This window comes from Sphaerodactylus townsendi, linkage group LG02, assembly GCF_021028975.2.
Source record: "Sphaerodactylus townsendi isolate TG3544 linkage group LG02, MPM_Stown_v2.3, whole genome shotgun sequence".
In the NCBI taxonomy this organism is placed as follows: Eukaryota; Metazoa; Chordata; class Lepidosauria; order Squamata; family Sphaerodactylidae; genus Sphaerodactylus; species Sphaerodactylus townsendi.
In genome coordinates, this window is record NC_059426.1 from 106,212,271 (window position 1) to 106,228,905 (window position 16,635).

At 72.1% G+C, this 16,635-nt stretch overlaps 1 protein-coding gene across 1 annotated transcript in view; it reads left to right on the forward strand.

Annotated features, from left to right (window-relative positions):
• The window catches only part of EHF (ETS homologous factor), a 79,465-nt gene that overhangs the window by 40,016 nt on the left and 22,814 nt on the right, over positions 1-16,635 (forward strand). The window contains exons 2-3 of the mRNA XM_048483256.1: positions 13,176-13,275; positions 15,424-15,669. Of these exons, the coding sequence (XP_048339213.1) occupies positions 13,179-13,275; positions 15,424-15,669 (343 nt within the window). The 5' untranslated portion in view covers positions 13,176-13,178. The remainder of the gene's footprint in view (positions 1-13,175; positions 13,276-15,423; positions 15,670-16,635) is intronic.

The window sequence follows — 16,635 nt, forward strand, 5'->3', positions numbered from 1 at the left end:
TTCAAGCATTTCCCAATGTCATTGGTACCAATGTGGGACCACAACTGCTGACTACCAATCTCCCAGCACTGTCTAACAGCCTATCTAGAAGGCGGTAGCGTGGACATCCGCCAACCTTCGCACCAGGCAGGCAAAGTCACCATCACCCGGTCATCACGCCTGTCACAAACCCAACTCCTTCTTATATTCCTGCTGATGATCAAATCACCCACCTACAAGGAGCCCCCACCTCCCGGGAGGGTAATCCCCTCAGTGCGAGAGGATAGCTGATCACCAGTTAAGGAATGTGGGGGGGGGGGGGGGCGGGGGGGGGGGGGGGGGGGGGGAGGGGGGGGGTGGGGGGCGGGGGGTGAGGGACGGGGGGGGGGGTGGGGGGGGGGGGGGGTGGGGGGGGGGGGGGGGGGGGGGGTGGGGGGGGGGGGGGGGGGGGGGGGGTGGGGGGGGGGTGGTGGTGGGGGGGGGGGGGGGGGGGGGGGGGGGGGCGTGGGGTGGGGCGAGGGTGGGGGGGGGGGGGGTGGGGGGGGGGGGGGGGGGGGGGGGGGGGGGGTGGGGGGGGGGGGGGGTGGGGGGGGGGGGGGGTGGGGGGGGGGGGGGGTGGGGGGGGGGGGGGGTGGGGGGGGGGGGGGGTGGGGGGGGGGGGGGGTGGGGGGGGGGGGGGGTGGGGGGGGGGGGGGGTGGGGGGGGGGGGGGGTGGGGGGGGGGGGGGGTGGGGGGGGGGGGGGGTGGGGGGGGGGGGGGGTGGGGGGGGGGGGGGGTGGGGGGGGGGGGGGGTGGGGGGGGGGGGGGGTGGGGGGGGGGGGGGGTGGGGGGGGGGGGGGGTGGGGGGGGGGGGGGGTGGGGGGGGGGGGGGGTGGGGGGGGGGGGGGGTGGGGGGGGGGGGGGGTGGGGGGGGGGGGGGGTGGGGGGGGGGGGGGGTGGGGGGGGGGGGGGGTGGGGGGGGGGGGGGGTGGGGGGGGGGGGGGGTGGGGGGGGGGGGGGGTGGGGGGGGGGGGGGGTGGGGGGGGGGGGGGGTGGGGGGGGGGGGGGGTGGGGGGGGGGGGGGGTGGGGGGGGGGGGGGGTGGGGGGGGGGGGGGGTGGGGGGGGGGGGGGGTGGGGGGGGGGGGGGGTGGGGGGGGGGGGGGGTGGGGGGGGGGGGGGGTGGGGGGGGGGGGGGGTGGGGGGGGGGGGGGGTGGGGGGGGGGGGGGGTGGGGGGGGGGGGGGGTGGGGGGGGGGGGGGGTGGGGGGGGGGGGGGGTGGGGGGGGGGGGGGGTGGGGGGGGGGGGGGGTGGGGGGGGGGGGGGGTGGGGGGGGGGGGGGGTGGGGGGGGGGGGGGGTGGGGGGGGGGGGGGGTGGGGGGGGGGGGGGGTGGGGGGGGGGGGGGGTGGGGGGGGGGGGGGGTGGGGGGGGGGGGGGGTGGGGGGGGGGGGGGGTGGGGGGGGGGGGGGGTGGGGGGGGGGGGGGGTGGGGGGGGGGGGGGGTGGGGGGGGGGGGGGGTGGGGGGGGGGGGGGGTGGGGGGGGGGGGGGGTGGGGGGGGGGGGGGGTGGGGGGGGGGGGGGGTGGGGGGGGGGGGGGGTGGGGGGGGGGGGGGGTGGGGGGGGGGGGGGGTGGGGGGGGGGGGGGGTGGGGGGGGGGGGGGGTGGGGGGGGGGGGGGGTGGGGGGGGGGGGGGGTGGGGGGGGGGGGGGGTGGGGGGGGGGGGGGGTGGGGGGGGGGGGGGGTGGGGGGGGGGGGGGGTGGGGGGGGGGGGGGGTGGGGGGGGGGGGGGGTGGGGGGGGGGGGGGGTGGGGGGGGGGGGGGGTGGGGGGGGGGGGGGGTGGGGGGGGGGGGGGGTGGGGGGGGGGGGGGGTGGGGGGGGGGGGGGGTGGGGGGGGGGGGGGGTGGGGGGGGGGGGGGGTGGGGGGGGGGGGGGGTGGGGGGGGGGGGGGGTGGGGGGGGGGGGGGGTGGGGGGGGGGGGGGGTGGGGGGGGGGGGGGGTGGGGGGGGGGGGGGGTGGGGGGGGGGGGGGGTGGGGGGGGGGGGGGGTGGGGGGGGGGGGGGGTGGGGGGGGGGGGGGGTGGGGGGGGGGGGGGGTGGGGGGGGGGGGGGGTGGGGGGGGGGGGGGGTGGGGGGGGGGGGGGGTGGGGGGGGGGGGGGGTGGGGGGGGGGGGGGGTGGGGGGGGGGGGGGGTGGGGGGGGGGGGGGGTGGGGGGGGGGGGGGGTGGGGGGGGGGGGGGGTGGGGGGGGGGGGGGGTGGGGGGGGGGGGGGGTGGGGGGGGGGGGGGGTGGGGGGGGGGGGGGGTGGGGGGGGGGGGGGGTGGGGGGGGGGGGGGGTGGGGGGGGGGGGGGGTGGGGGGGGGGGGGGGTGGGGGGGGGGGGGGGTGGGGGGGGGGGGGGGTGGGGGGGGGGGGGGGTGGGGGGGGGGGGGGGTGGGGGGGGGGGGGGGTGGGGGGGGGGGGGGGTGGGGGGGGGGGGGGGTGGGGGGGGGGGGGGGTGGGGGGGGGGGGGGGTGGGGGGGGGGGGGGGTGGGGGGGGGGGGGGGTGGGGGGGGGGGGGGGTGGGGGGGGGGGGGGGTGGGGGGGGGGGGGGGTGGGGGGGGGGGGGGGTGGGGGGGGGGGGGGGTGGGGGGGGGGGGGGGTGGGGGGGGGGGGGGGTGGGGGGGGGGGGGGGTGGGGGGGGGGGGGGGTGGGGGGGGGGGGGGGTGGGGGGGGGGGGGGGTGGGGGGGGGGGGGGGTGGGGGGGGGGGGGGGTGGGGGGGGGGGGGGGTGGGGGGGGGGGGGGGTGGGGGGGGGGGGGGGTGGGGGGGGGGGGGGGTGGGGGGGGGGGGGGGTGGGGGGGGGGGGGGGTGGGGGGGGGGGGGGGTGGGGGGGGGGGGGGGTGGGGGGGGGGGGGGGTGGGGGGGGGGGGGGGTGGGGGGGGGGGGGGGTGGGGGGGGGGGGGGGTGGGGGGGGGGGGGGGTGGGGGGGGGGGGGGGTGGGGGGGGGGGGGGGTGGGGGGGGGGGGGGGTGGGGGGGGGGGGGGGTGGGGGGGGGGGGGGGTGGGGGGGGGGGGGGGTGGGGGGGGGGGGGGGTGGGGGGGGGGGGGGGTGGGGGGGGGGGGGGGTGGGGGGGGGGGGGGGTGGGGGGGGGGGGGGGTGGGGGGGGGGGGGGGTGGGGGGGGGGGGGGGTGGGGGGGGGGGGGGGTGGGGGGGGGGGGGGGTGGGGGGGGGGGGGGGTGGGGGGGGGGGGGGGTGGGGGGGGGGGGGGGTGGGGGGGGGGGGGGGTGGGGGGGGGGGGGGGTGGGGGGGGGGGGGGGTGGGGGGGGGGGGGGGTGGGGGGGGGGGGGGGTGGGGGGGGGGGGGGGTGGGGGGGGGGGGGGGTGGGGGGGGGGGGGGGTGGGGGGGGGGGGGGGTGGGGGGGGGGGGGGGTGGGGGGGGGGGGGGGTGGGGGGGGGGGGGGGTGGGGGGGGGGGGGGGTGGGGGGGGGGGGGGGTGGGGGGGGGGGGGGGTGGGGGGGGGGGGGGGTGGGGGGGGGGGGGGGTGGGGGGGGGGGGGGGTGGGGGGGGGGGGGGGTGGGGGGGGGGGGGGGTGGGGGGGGGGGGGGGTGGGGGGGGGGGGGGGTGGGGGGGGGGGGGGGTGGGGGGGGGGGGGGGTGGGGGGGGGGGGGGGTGGGGGGGGGGGGGGGTGGGGGGGGGGGGGGGTGGGGGGGGGGGGGGGTGGGGGGGGGGGGGGGTGGGGGGGGGGGGGGGTGGGGGGGGGGGGGGGTGGGGGGGGGGGGGGGTGGGGGGGGGGGGGGGTGGGGGGGGGGGGGGGTGGGGGGGGGGGGGGGTGGGGGGGGGGGGGGGTGGGGGGGGGGGGGGGTGGGGGGGGGGGGGGGTGGGGGGGGGGGGGGGTGGGGGGGGGGGGGGGTGGGGGGGGGGGGGGGTGGGGGGGGGGGGGGGTGGGGGGGGGGGGGGGTGGGGGGGGGGGGGGGTGGGGGGGGGGGGGGGTGGGGGGGGGGGGGGGTGGGGGGGGGGGGGGGTGGGGGGGGGGGGGGGTGGGGGGGGGGGGGGGTGGGGGGGGGGGGGGGTGGGGGGGGGGGGGGGTGGGGGGGGGGGGGGGTGGGGGGGGGGGGGGGTGGGGGGGGGGGGGGGTGGGGGGGGGGGGGGGTGGGGGGGGGGGGGGGTGGGGGGGGGGGGGGGTGGGGGGGGGGGGGGGTGGGGGGGGGGGGGGGTGGGGGGGGGGGGGGGTGGGGGGGGGGGGGGGTGGGGGGGGGGGGGGGTGGGGGGGGGGGGGGGTGGGGGGGGGGGGGGGTGGGGGGGGGGGGGGGTGGGGGGGGGGGGGGGTGGGGGGGGGGGGGGGTGGGGGGGGGGGGGGGTGGGGGGGGGGGGGGGTGGGGGGGGGGGGGGGTGGGGGGGGGGGGGGGTGGGGGGGGGGGGGGGTGGGGGGGGGGGGGGGTGGGGGGGGGGGGGGGTGGGGGGGGGGGGGGGTGGGGGGGGGGGGGGGTGGGGGGGGGGGGGGGTGGGGGGGGGGGGGGGTGGGGGGGGGGGGGGGTGGGGGGGGGGGGGGGTGGGGGGGGGGGGGGGTGGGGGGGGGGGGGGGTGGGGGGGGGGGGGGGTGGGGGGGGGGGGGGGTGGGGGGGGGGGGGGGTGGGGGGGGGGGGGGGTGGGGGGGGGGGGGGGTGGGGGGGGGGGGGGGTGGGGGGGGGGGGGGGTGGGGGGGGGGGGGGGTGGGGGGGGGGGGGGGTGGGGGGGGGGGGGGGTGGGGGGGGGGGGGGGTGGGGGGGGGGGGGGGTGGGGGGGGGGGGGGGTGGGGGGGGGGGGGGGTGGGGGGGGGGGGGGGTGGGGGGGGGGGGGGGTGGGGGGGGGGGGGGGTGGGGGGGGGGGGGGGTGGGGGGGGGGGGGGGTGGGGGGGGGGGGGGGTGGGGGGGGGGGGGGGTGGGGGGGGGGGGGGGTGGGGGGGGGGGGGGGTGGGGGGGGGGGGGGGTGGGGGGGGGGGGGGGTGGGGGGGGGGGGGGGTGGGGGGGGGGGGGGGTGGGGGGGGGGGGGGGTGGGGGGGGGGGGGGGTGGGGGGGGGGGGGGGTGGGGGGGGGGGGGGGTGGGGGGGGGGGGGGGTGGGGGGGGGGGGGGGTGGGGGGGGGGGGGGGTGGGGGGGGGGGGGGGTGGGGGGGGGGGGGGGTGGGGGGGGGGGGGGGTGGGGGGGGGGGGGGGTGGGGGGGGGGGGGGGTGGGGGGGGGGGGGGGTGGGGGGGGGGGGGGGTGGGGGGGGGGGGGGGTGGGGGGGGGGGGGGGTGGGGGGGGGGGGGGGTGGGGGGGGGGGGGGGTGGGGGGGGGGGGGGGTGGGGGGGGGGGGGGGTGGGGGGGGGGGGGGGTGGGGGGGGGGGGGGGTGGGGGGGGGGGGGGGTGGGGGGGGGGGGGGGTGGGGGGGGGGGGGGGTGGGGGGGGGGGGGGGTGGGGGGGGGGGGGGGTGGGGGGGGGGGGGGGTGGGGGGGGGGGGGGGTGGGGGGGGGGGGGGGTGGGGGGGGGGGGGGGTGGGGGGGGGGGGGGGTGGGGGGGGGGGGGGGTGGGGGGGGGGGGGGGTGGGGGGGGGGGGGGGTGGGGGGGGGGGGGGGTGGGGGGGGGGGGGGGTGGGGGGGGGGGGGGGTGGGGGGGGGGGGGGGTGGGGGGGGGGGGGGGTGGGGGGGGGGGGGGGTGGGGGGGGGGGGGGGTGGGGGGGGGGGGGGGTGGGGGGGGGGGGGGGTGGGGGGGGGGGGGGGTGGGGGGGGGGGGGGGTGGGGGGGGGGGGGGGTGGGGGGGGGGGGGGGTGGGGGGGGGGGGGGGTGGGGGGGGGGGGGGGTGGGGGGGGGGGGGGGTGGGGGGGGGGGGGGGTGGGGGGGGGGGGGGGTGGGGGGGGGGGGGGGTGGGGGGGGGGGGGGGTGGGGGGGGGGGGGGGTGGGGGGGGGGGGGGGTGGGGGGGGGGGGGGGTGGGGGGGGGGGGGGGTGGGGGGGGGGGGGGGTGGGGGGGGGGGGGGGTGGGGGGGGGGGGGGGTGGGGGGGGGGGGGGGTGGGGGGGGGGGGGGGTGGGGGGGGGGGGGGGTGGGGGGGGGGGGGGGTGGGGGGGGGGGGGGGTGGGGGGGGGGGGGGGTGGGGGGGGGGGGGGGTGGGGGGGGGGGGGGGTGGGGGGGGGGGGGGGTGGGGGGGGGGGGGGGTGGGGGGGGGGGGGGGTGGGGGGGGGGGGGGGTGGGGGGGGGGGGGGGTGGGGGGGGGGGGGGGTGGGGGGGGGGGGGGGTGGGGGGGGGGGGGGGTGGGGGGGGGGGGGGGTGGGGGGGGGGGGGGGTGGGGGGGGGGGGGGGTGGGGGGGGGGGGGGGTGGGGGGGGGGGGGGGTGGGGGGGGGGGGGGGTGGGGGGGGGGGGGGGTGGGGGGGGGGGGGGGTGGGGGGGGGGGGGGGTGGGGGGGGGGGGGGGTGGGGGGGGGGGGGGGTGGGGGGGGGGGGGGGTGGGGGGGGGGGGGGGTGGGGGGGGGGGGGGGTGGGGGGGGGGGGGGGTGGGGGGGGGGGGGGGTGGGGGGGGGGGGGGGTGGGGGGGGGGGGGGGTGGGGGGGGGGGGGGGTGGGGGGGGGGGGGGGTGGGGGGGGGGGGGGGTGGGGGGGGGGGGGGGTGGGGGGGGGGGGGGGTGGGGGGGGGGGGGGGTGGGGGGGGGGGGGGGTGGGGGGGGGGGGGGGTGGGGGGGGGGGGGGGTGGGGGGGGGGGGGGGTGGGGGGGGGGGGGGGTGGGGGGGGGGGGGGGTGGGGGGGGGGGGGGGTGGGGGGGGGGGGGGGTGGGGGGGGGGGGGGGTGGGGGGGGGGGGGGGTGGGGGGGGGGGGGGGTGGGGGGGGGGGGGGGTGGGGGGGGGGGGGGGTGGGGGGGGGGGGGGGTGGGGGGGGGGGGGGGTGGGGGGGGGGGGGGGTGGGGGGGGGGGGGGGTGGGGGGGGGGGGGGGTGGGGGGGGGGGGGGGTGGGGGGGGGGGGGGGTGGGGGGGGGGGGGGGTGGGGGGGGGGGGGGGTGGGGGGGGGGGGGGGTGGGGGGGGGGGGGGGTGGGGGGGGGGGGGGGTGGGGGGGGGGGGGGGTGGGGGGGGGGGGGGGTGGGGGGGGGGGGGGGTGGGGGGGGGGGGGGGTGGGGGGGGGGGGGGGTGGGGGGGGGGGGGGGTGGGGGGGGGGGGGGGTGGGGGGGGGGGGGGGTGGGGGGGGGGGGGGGTGGGGGGGGGGGGGGGTGGGGGGGGGGGGGGGTGGGGGGGGGGGGGGGTGGGGGGGGGGGGGGGTGGGGGGGGGGGGGGGTGGGGGGGGGGGGGGGTGGGGGGGGGGGGGGGTGGGGGGGGGGGGGGGTGGGGGGGGGGGGGGGTGGGGGGGGGGGGGGGTGGGGGGGGGGGGGGGTGGGGGGGGGGGGGGGTGGGGGGGGGGGGGGGTGGGGGGGGGGGGGGGTGGGGGGGGGGGGGGGTGGGGGGGGGGGGGGGTGGGGGGGGGGGGGGGTGGGGGGGGGGGGGGGTGGGGGGGGGGGGGGGTGGGGGGGGGGGGGGGTGGGGGGGGGGGGGGGTGGGGGGGGGGGGGGGTGGGGGGGGGGGGGGGTGGGGGGGGGGGGGGGTGGGGGGGGGGGGGGGTGGGGGGGGGGGGGGGTGGGGGGGGGGGGGGGTGGGGGGGGGGGGGGGTGGGGGGGGGGGGGGGTGGGGGGGGGGGGGGGTGGGGGGGGGGGGGGGTGGGGGGGGGGGGGGGTGGGGGGGGGGGGGGGTGGGGGGGGGGGGGGGTGGGGGGGGGGGGGGGTGGGGGGGGGGGGGGGTGGGGGGGGGGGGGGGTGGGGGGGGGGGGGGGTGGGGGGGGGGGGGGGTGGGGGGGGGGGGGGGTGGGGGGGGGGGGGGGTGGGGGGGGGGGGGGGTGGGGGGGGGGGGGGGTGGGGGGGGGGGGGGGTGGGGGGGGGGGGGGGTGGGGGGGGGGGGGGGTGGGGGGGGGGGGGGGTGGGGGGGGGGGGGGGTGGGGGGGGGGGGGGGTGGGGGGGGGGGGGGGTGGGGGGGGGGGGGGGTGGGGGGGGGGGGGGGTGGGGGGGGGGGGGGGTGGGGGGGGGGGGGGGTGGGGGGGGGGGGGGGTGGGGGGGGGGGGGGGTGGGGGGGGGGGGGGGTGGGGGGGGGGGGGGGTGGGGGGGGGGGGGGGTGGGGGGGGGGGGGGGTGGGGGGGGGGGGGGGTGGGGGGGGGGGGGGGTGGGGGGGGGGGGGGGTGGGGGGGGGGGGGGGTGGGGGGGGGGGGGGGTGGGGGGGGGGGGGGGTGGGGGGGGGGGGGGGTGGGGGGGGGGGGGGGTGGGGGGGGGGGGGGGTGGGGGGGGGGGGGGGTGGGGGGGGGGGGGGGTGGGGGGGGGGGGGGGTGGGGGGGGGGGGGGGTGGGGGGGGGGGGGGGTGGGGGGGGGGGGGGGTGGGGGGGGGGGGGGGTGGGGGGGGGGGGGGGTGGGGGGGGGGGGGGGTGGGGGGGGGGGGGGGTGGGGGGGGGGGGGGGTGGGGGGGGGGGGGGGTGGGGGGGGGGGGGGGTGGGGGGGGGGGGGGGTGGGGGGGGGGGGGGGTGGGGGGGGGGGGGGGTGGGGGGGGGGGGGGGTGGGGGGGGGGGGGGGTGGGGGGGGGGGGGGGTGGGGGGGGGGGGGGGTGGGGGGGGGGGGGGGTGGGGGGGGGGGGGGGTGGGGGGGGGGGGGGGTGGGGGGGGGGGGGGGTGGGGGGGGGGGGGGGTGGGGGGGGGGGGGGGTGGGGGGGGGGGGGGGTGGGGGGGGGGGGGGGTGGGGGGGGGGGGGGGTGGGGGGGGGGGGGGGTGGGGGGGGGGGGGGGTGGGGGGGGGGGGGGGTGGGGGGGGGGGGGGGTGGGGGGGGGGGGGGGTGGGGGGGGGGGGGGGTGGGGGGGGGGGGGGGTGGGGGGGGGGGGGGGTGGGGGGGGGGGGGGGTGGGGGGGGGGGGGGGTGGGGGGGGGGGGGGGTGGGGGGGGGGGGGGGTGGGGGGGGGGGGGGGTGGGGGGGGGGGGGGGTGGGGGGGGGGGGGGGTGGGGGGGGGGGGGGGTGGGGGGGGGGGGGGGTGGGGGGGGGGGGGGGTGGGGGGGGGGGGGGGTGGGGGGGGGGGGGGGTGGGGGGGGGGGGGGGTGGGGGGGGGGGGGGGTGGGGGGGGGGGGGGGTGGGGGGGGGGGGGGGTGGGGGGGGGGGGGGGTGGGGGGGGGGGGGGGTGGGGGGGGGGGGGGGTGGGGGGGGGGGGGGGTGGGGGGGGGGGGGGGTGGGGGGGGGGGGGGGTGGGGGGGGGGGGGGGTGGGGGGGGGGGGGGGTGGGGGGGGGGGGGGGTGGGGGGGGGGGGGGGTGGGGGGGGGGGGGGGTGGGGGGGGGGGGGGGTGGGGGGGGGGGGGGGTGGGGGGGGGGGGGGGTGGGGGGGGGGGGGGGTGGGGGGGGGGGGGGGTGGGGGGGGGGGGGGGTGGGGGGGGGGGGGGGTGGGGGGGGGGGGGGGTGGGGGGGGGGGGGGGTGGGGGGGGGGGGGGGTGGGGGGGGGGGGGGGTGGGGGGGGGGGGGGGTGGGGGGGGGGGGGGGTGGGGGGGGGGGGGGGTGGGGGGGGGGGGGGGTGGGGGGGGGGGGGGGTGGGGGGGGGGGGGGGTGGGGGGGGGGGGGGGTGGGGGGGGGGGGGGGTGGGGGGGGGGGGGGGTGGGGGGGGGGGGGGGTGGGGGGGGGGGGGGGTGGGGGGGGGGGGGGGTGGGGGGGGGGGGGGGTGGGGGGGGGGGGGGGTGGGGGGGGGGGGGGGTGGGGGGGGGGGGGGGTGGGGGGGGGGGGGGGTGGGGGGGGGGGGGGGTGGGGGGGGGGGGGGGTGGGGGGGGGGGGGGGTGGGGGGGGGGGGGGGTGGGGGGGGGGGGGGGTGGGGGGGGGGGGGGGTGGGGGGGGGGGGGGGTGGGGGGGGGGGGGGGTGGGGGGGGGGGGGGGTGGGGGGGGGGGGGGGTGGGGGGGGGGGGGGGTGGGGGGGGGGGGGGGTGGGGGGGGGGGGGGGTGGGGGGGGGGGGGGGTGGGGGGGGGGGGGGGTGGGGGGGGGGGGGGGTGGGGGGGGGGGGGGGTGGGGGGGGGGGGGGGTGGGGGGGGGGGGGGGTGGGGGGGGGGGGGGGTGGGGGGGGGGGGGGGTGGGGGGGGGGGGGGGTGGGGGGGGGGGGGGGTGGGGGGGGGGGGGGGTGGGGGGGGGGGGGGGTGGGGGGGGGGGGGGGTGGGGGGGGGGGGGGGTGGGGGGGGGGGGGGGTGGGGGGGGGGGGGGGTGGGGGGGGGGGGGGGTGGGGGGGGGGGGGGGTGGGGGGGGGGGGGGGTGGGGGGGGGGGGGGGTGGGGGGGGGGGGGGGTGGGGGGGGGGGGGGGTGGGGGGGGGGGGGGGTGGGGGGGGGGGGGGAGTCCATAACATCTGGAGTGCCAAAGGTTTGCCACCACTGCACTATACCATGCTGGCTCTCATGTGATCCTTAGCTTGGTTTATTTTCTTATTGCATGGAATTTTTGAAGCTTTTCTTAAAGGCCCTTTCCACACAGCAGAAAGGGCGCCTCTCCACCAGCAGAAATTATGCCGATGGAGGGGTGGGAGCCATTAGCATGGGAGCGGCCCTGCAGAAGCTGGTGCAGAAGAGTTGGCTTCGCATGGAGCCGCCTCTTCTACATCCCCCCCCACTCACCTCGTCCTCCAGCGTCACTCTGGAGGCCGTCAGGGACCCACCCATGCTGCCCTCCGACCCCTGGAGGACGGAGGGCAGCGTGGGCGGGTCCCTGACGGCCTCCAGAGCACACTGGAGGACGAGGTGAGTGGAGGGGACGGGGAAAGCGCCGTCTTTCCAGCGGTGCGGATTGCACTTCACGCCACTCCTGGGTGGCCAGGACGGTGCGGTTTGCACTTCACGCTGCTCCTGGGTGGCCTCCTGTGTGAACAGCTGCCCAGGGATGGCGTTTTTGCCATCCCTGGGCTGCTGTAAATGGCCCGTGTGCAAAGGGCCTTAATTTTGTACCTTAAAAGATCCATCCATTATATGAAGGGCAGCTCAGTTCAGATGGGGGGGGGTCTCTGCATTGGCTGGAAATGGCAAGGGGGAGGTGGCGATGTGCTACCTCCAATGGAGCTCTGGGCAGCCCACCAGAACTCCCCCCCCGCCACTGCCGTTGGGAAGACTATGTTGAAATAAGGGACTTATTCCATGTGTTTTTGTGGCCGGTGCCTGCTCCACCCCTGGGAATACTCCTAGTCCACCCACAGCAAGGCCGCAGCTTCCTTTACAGTGACACAGCTTTGGAGGTGGAAGTCTCTTATGAGTTGGGTGCTGTGGAGCTCTGCAGTGCCTACCAGCTGCCCTGTTTTTGTGGCACTTATGTTGGTAGGGTGGGCAAATGTGTAGGAGTGGAACCACACCACTCCCACAGTGCATTCCACACCCCCATCCAGATTGCACTGTTGATCCCTTCTCTTTTGGAATATGAGATAAAATCTTGTAATTTTAGAAATCTGTATGAATATTAGCAGCCTGAAACAAAAAAAGTGTTTTTTACCTGGTTCCTTTATTCATCTGAATTCTTAGATTTTGTTCATTGTTAATCTTTAACAATTTCTGGAAGCCTGAATTGGCTTATGTTTTCCATAGTTAGATATTTCAAGAATAATAAAATATTTAAGTGAATACATTCCAGAGAGAATCTTCTATAATGGCTGTTTATTCCTTTTTAATTAATTTTTTTAAATTATAAATATAAACAGTACTGAAAGACAAAAAGAATCAAAACAAATATTACAGTGTTTTCGGAAGATTAAGAAAAAAGGAAATTGTGTTTTATATATATATATATAATTGCGTGTTTTATACACACACACACACACATACATATGTGTATGTGTATATGTAAATGTGTATGTAAATGTGCATGTAAATGTGTATGTATGTATGTGTGTGTGTGTGTATATACACACACATACACACACACACACACACACACTAATCTGATAAACAATGGACAGTTAATTATAATAGCTGTTATTGCAAATAGCAAATGACATAAACATGAAATAATGCTTATAATCCAGCAGAAATCATAAAACATATTCATACTGGACAAGGACAATAATACTGCATCGTCTGCATACAACATTAAAGGAACATGGGTAAGATGTAATTTAGGACTATGCCCATTCACAGATACCAAAGCATGAGGTAAATCATTGAGGAATAAATTGAATAAAGTAGGAGCCAGTATGCAACCTTGTTTAACCCCACGAGGAGTACTAATTCTGCTGGTTAACTGACCTTCCCCGGAGCATCTAACTTGACAAACAGTGTTGGTATACAACTGTTTGATCAGGAATAGAAGTCTGGGGTCAACATTCAATGACCTCATCTTGTCCCACAGGAGATTTCTTGTCACAGTATCAAAGGCTCCTTTTAGGTCAATAAAAGCAGCAAATAATTTAGAAGCCTTTGTAGTAGTATACTTATTTACCAGATGGGAGAGTATTAAACAGTGATCCAAGGTTGACTTATTTCTACAAAATCCTGCTTGCTCATGTCCAATGATTTTAGTTTGATCCAGCCAAGTTTGCAATCTAATCAATTATCATCTATATTTAAATGTTTGTATATCTTATTTTCGGAATTTCTGAATTTCTACATGTATTTATTTCCCCATTTGCTTATATTTTTGGGCATCCACAACACATGGTAAAAAATACCATCCACTGCTTTACATTTCCAACATTCCCCTCTGTTGTTCTTGTCCATTTAATGACTGTTTATTCCAGTGTTGTAGTATTTTTGTTTTTATGTTTTCTGGAGCAATAAGGATTCTATGAGAATTTAAAATGGATGAACAATGTTATATGTGCCTTATTAGTTAAAAAAGAGATAGTTCTAGGATTTTTTAAATACAAAGGGGAAATAAAACAGAAGAGCATTTTCATTTATACTATTAAGCCAAAGAAGTAATGAAAAAGCAAACTTTTTAAAGATTTCAAATGCTAGAGATTTATGAAACAAGCATTTTATTCTACTTCATTCTCAACTGCAGATTTTTTTTATGAACGAGTGACAATAATACGTCTTGTGCTTATGAAAATCAAGCATGGTAATGCATGCAATACAGGATTTTATTTCAGCCAAAAAGGGACTGTGGTGACGTCTTCTTAACCTGGGCTGTGTCTACTTAGAAAACATTTTGCATTGTTTGCTTCAGTGTTAATGGGATATTTTTGACTTTTCTGGAAAAAAAACAAGTGCAAGCTAAGTAAGTTCTCTGATTTATTTATAGATCATGATTTTAGAAGGAACTGGCAGAATGAGTCTTAATTCTGTTACAAGTCTTCTCCATGAACAACCGTCCTGGACAGATGGGTATCCCACATGTAATGGTAGGAAGAATTTACCAACAGTAATATGTGGCTATATCTGGAAGTTGTATGTTTTTCTCTTGATTTTTAAGATTATACTGTTAGGTAATGATTACATAAGCCCTCCGGGGGAGGGCAGTATAAAAGTGTAACAAATAAATAAATAAATAAATAAATTGCACCCAAATGCATAGCATATTCTAATTTGACTCTGGATATCTGGGAGATCACCTCTGTAACTAGAAATTCTCTGTTCCAGTTCTCGTTGTTGATTGTCAGTACATTCAAAAATAAGGATGTTGCTTATTGCCAGAAGTAGAATTAGGTGTAAAACCTTTTCATTTGGCACTTGAACAAAATATCCACTGAACTATTAGGTAATTGAAACCTCATAATAGACTCTCTCCTTATTAAAGAATAAGCAATTAAAGTCAGTCTCAATTTTTCAGTGTAGAACTGTGACAGAATGAAGGCTATAAACTTATAAAGATGCTCAATTAAAAATTATTTTCCCAATTTTAAAGAATTTTGTAGCATTGAGTTAAAATCTGGTTAACACATAATGTCTCTATTTATCAGTTTCTTCCTACAATTTACAGCATGGTGTTATTTTTCCACAAACCAACATTCTGGGTTTGTGTGTGTGTGTGTGTGTGTGTATTTTAGGGTTGTGTGATTTATGTGTGAAAAAAAATCTATCTATCTATCTATCTATCTATCTATCTATCTATCTATCTATCTATCTATCTATTTTTTATTTTCTCACACATAAATCAAACACAACCACAAACAAAAAATATAAAAGCAAAAACAAAATACAACCGATTACACATCATATATTGACTTTCAGCTCTCTCATCTTTGATTGAAAGTTAACTCTAGGTTCATGCATATAGATAAAACATTAGTTCAGTAGTTATTTATAAGTATTTTCTACTGTTTACAATCTACTGTTTTCTTTATTTTCAAACCATGCTATTACTTTCTGTGTGAATACATTTTCAAAAGATATTCTATGAAAAGTTTCGTTTTTTGAAAAATTGTCCAAACTGTTGTCCTTTAGTTGTGTCTTCAGCTTTGCATTCTCTAAAAGAACTCTTGATTATTACTTTAGAAAAATTTAACTCTTTATCTTAAAATACCTATACAAAGTATTTATTGTGACATTAGTTCTTACTGATAAATTTTATATAGACTGTGAGGTTTTATCAGAAATGGTTGTTTCCTTTTATATGAGGTGTGAGGTGGTATGAGGAGAAGGTGCCATCCTCCAGATGAGGCCTGGAATTCTCCCAAAATTACAACTAGTCTCCAGACTACAAAGCTCAGTTTCCCTGAAGGAATCATCATTTTTGGAGGGCAAACTGTAACATCACATCTATGCCAAGCTGCCTTCCTGTCCCCAGCTCCACCTTCTCCAGGCTCCACCACCAAATCTCCAGGGGTTTCCCAGTCTGCAGCTGGCAATTCTGGGGGTCTGCAAAAAACAAACACAAAACCATAATGAAACACTTCCCCCCATTGGACCTTATCCCACACGGTTTTTAAAATGAAGGTATACACAGCTCGTTCTGCAGGTTTGAATAAGCTAGCAGTGCTTAGCACTGATTGGCTGTTTCCCAGAGATGTCACCCAGAGACACCCCGTACTTTAAACCAGTGAGGCAGATAAAAGTATCAGTAAATGAATTGATTGATGCATTAACTGCTACATATCGGTTTCTATTTTTTAAAAATGAACCGTCACAAAAGGAGAGACACATCTGATTCTGAGTCAGTGGTCAGTTCATTGATAAGCACATACATAATTTCAGTTACAGTACCAGGCAGAAACTGGGCTTACTCCATGCTCTTTTTCTATCCCCCACCAAGCTCACCAATAGAAAGCTTGTCTTGAAATTGAAATAGGTTTTTCCAGTGTGCCTAAATGTTTGATGCTCCTTAAAGAGAATCTGTTCTGTCTAGATTTTGTACATGTATATGGATGGTTTGTGATTGTCAGGATGGGAATCATAAAGGTCAGAAAGGAATGATGATCCAAAAATATAGATTTATTATCTTGGCGAGAGATCCAGATATCATCTTACCACATCATTTGAAAGAAAATAACCTGTTTTGTTTAGTGTTAGGTGATAAAGAAAAAAATCCCTCAACCTTTTTTTCTTTACAGTAGCAGGCAGTTTTTTTGGAACTCAGTGGCATGAAATACATCCTCAATATTGGACGAAGTACCAGGTCTGGGAATGGCTCCAGCATCTCTTGGACACCAATCAGTTGGATGCCTCCTGTATTCCTTTCCAGGAGTTTGATATCAATGGAGAACACTTGTGCAATATGAATTTGCAAGATTTCACTCGAGCCGCTGGCACAGCTGGACAGCTTCTTTATAGCAACCTTCAGCATCTGAAGTGGAATGGTAAATGCATCCTAATATGCAAAGAACTTGGGACAGGATGCACTGTAGCATAAATGACAGATTTCTTGCATCGACCAAAGCACTACACCTGGGAAATTTAGAATTAGTGTGTGGGAAGAAACTTCATGATCTAATAAAATCCCTTTAAAGCATGGTGTAGTAAACACCAGTGGACTCTAATCTGGAGAACCCAGTTTGATTCCCCACTCTTCCGTATGAGTGGTAGACTTCAATCTGGTGAACTGGATTTGTTGCCCTGCTCCTCCACATGAAGCTTGCTGGGTCACTTCAGGCTAGTCACAGTTCTCTCAGAACTCTCTCAGCCCTACCTACCTCACAAGGTGCCTGTTGGGGGGGGGAGGGACAGAGCTTGGAAGCCACTTTGAAGCTCCTTACAAAAAAGAAAGGCAGGGTATAAATCCAAACTACTACTCCTCTTTTTCTTCTTCATAATCATCATAGAGCACATCAAGTTAGCAAAGTATGGACAGGTTAACATGTGACAGCTTCTCACAGCCTTGTCTTCAGGGTGACAGAAATAGCAGCTGTGTATGTGAAAACATCTCTTTCATGTGGCAGGCAGAGATATCACCTCTTTAATATGGTGCAGTTTGTATTGACAAAAATTGCCATTCTGACAATCATAACGGTCACTTTACCAATTACCATAAAATACATTTAGATCCAGTATAATGAATCTTGTGAATCCTCTGGATTTATTATGAATTTTCCTATTTTTGCTTAGTTTCCCTATTTTCTTTACTTTTCATTCTTTGAGGAAGCTCCCAACCACTTGGTAAATCTTCTAATAGCTGATAGAGATCTCTTTTGGGGGGGAAGAGGCATTAATCCTTTTTCAGCCAGTGCCATCCTAGGTAAAATCCAGACCTCTGCAATAGGCACATGCCAGCCTCAGCAGGAAAGGAAGCCAAATTACTAACAAAAGGAGGGGCACTTACCAAATTC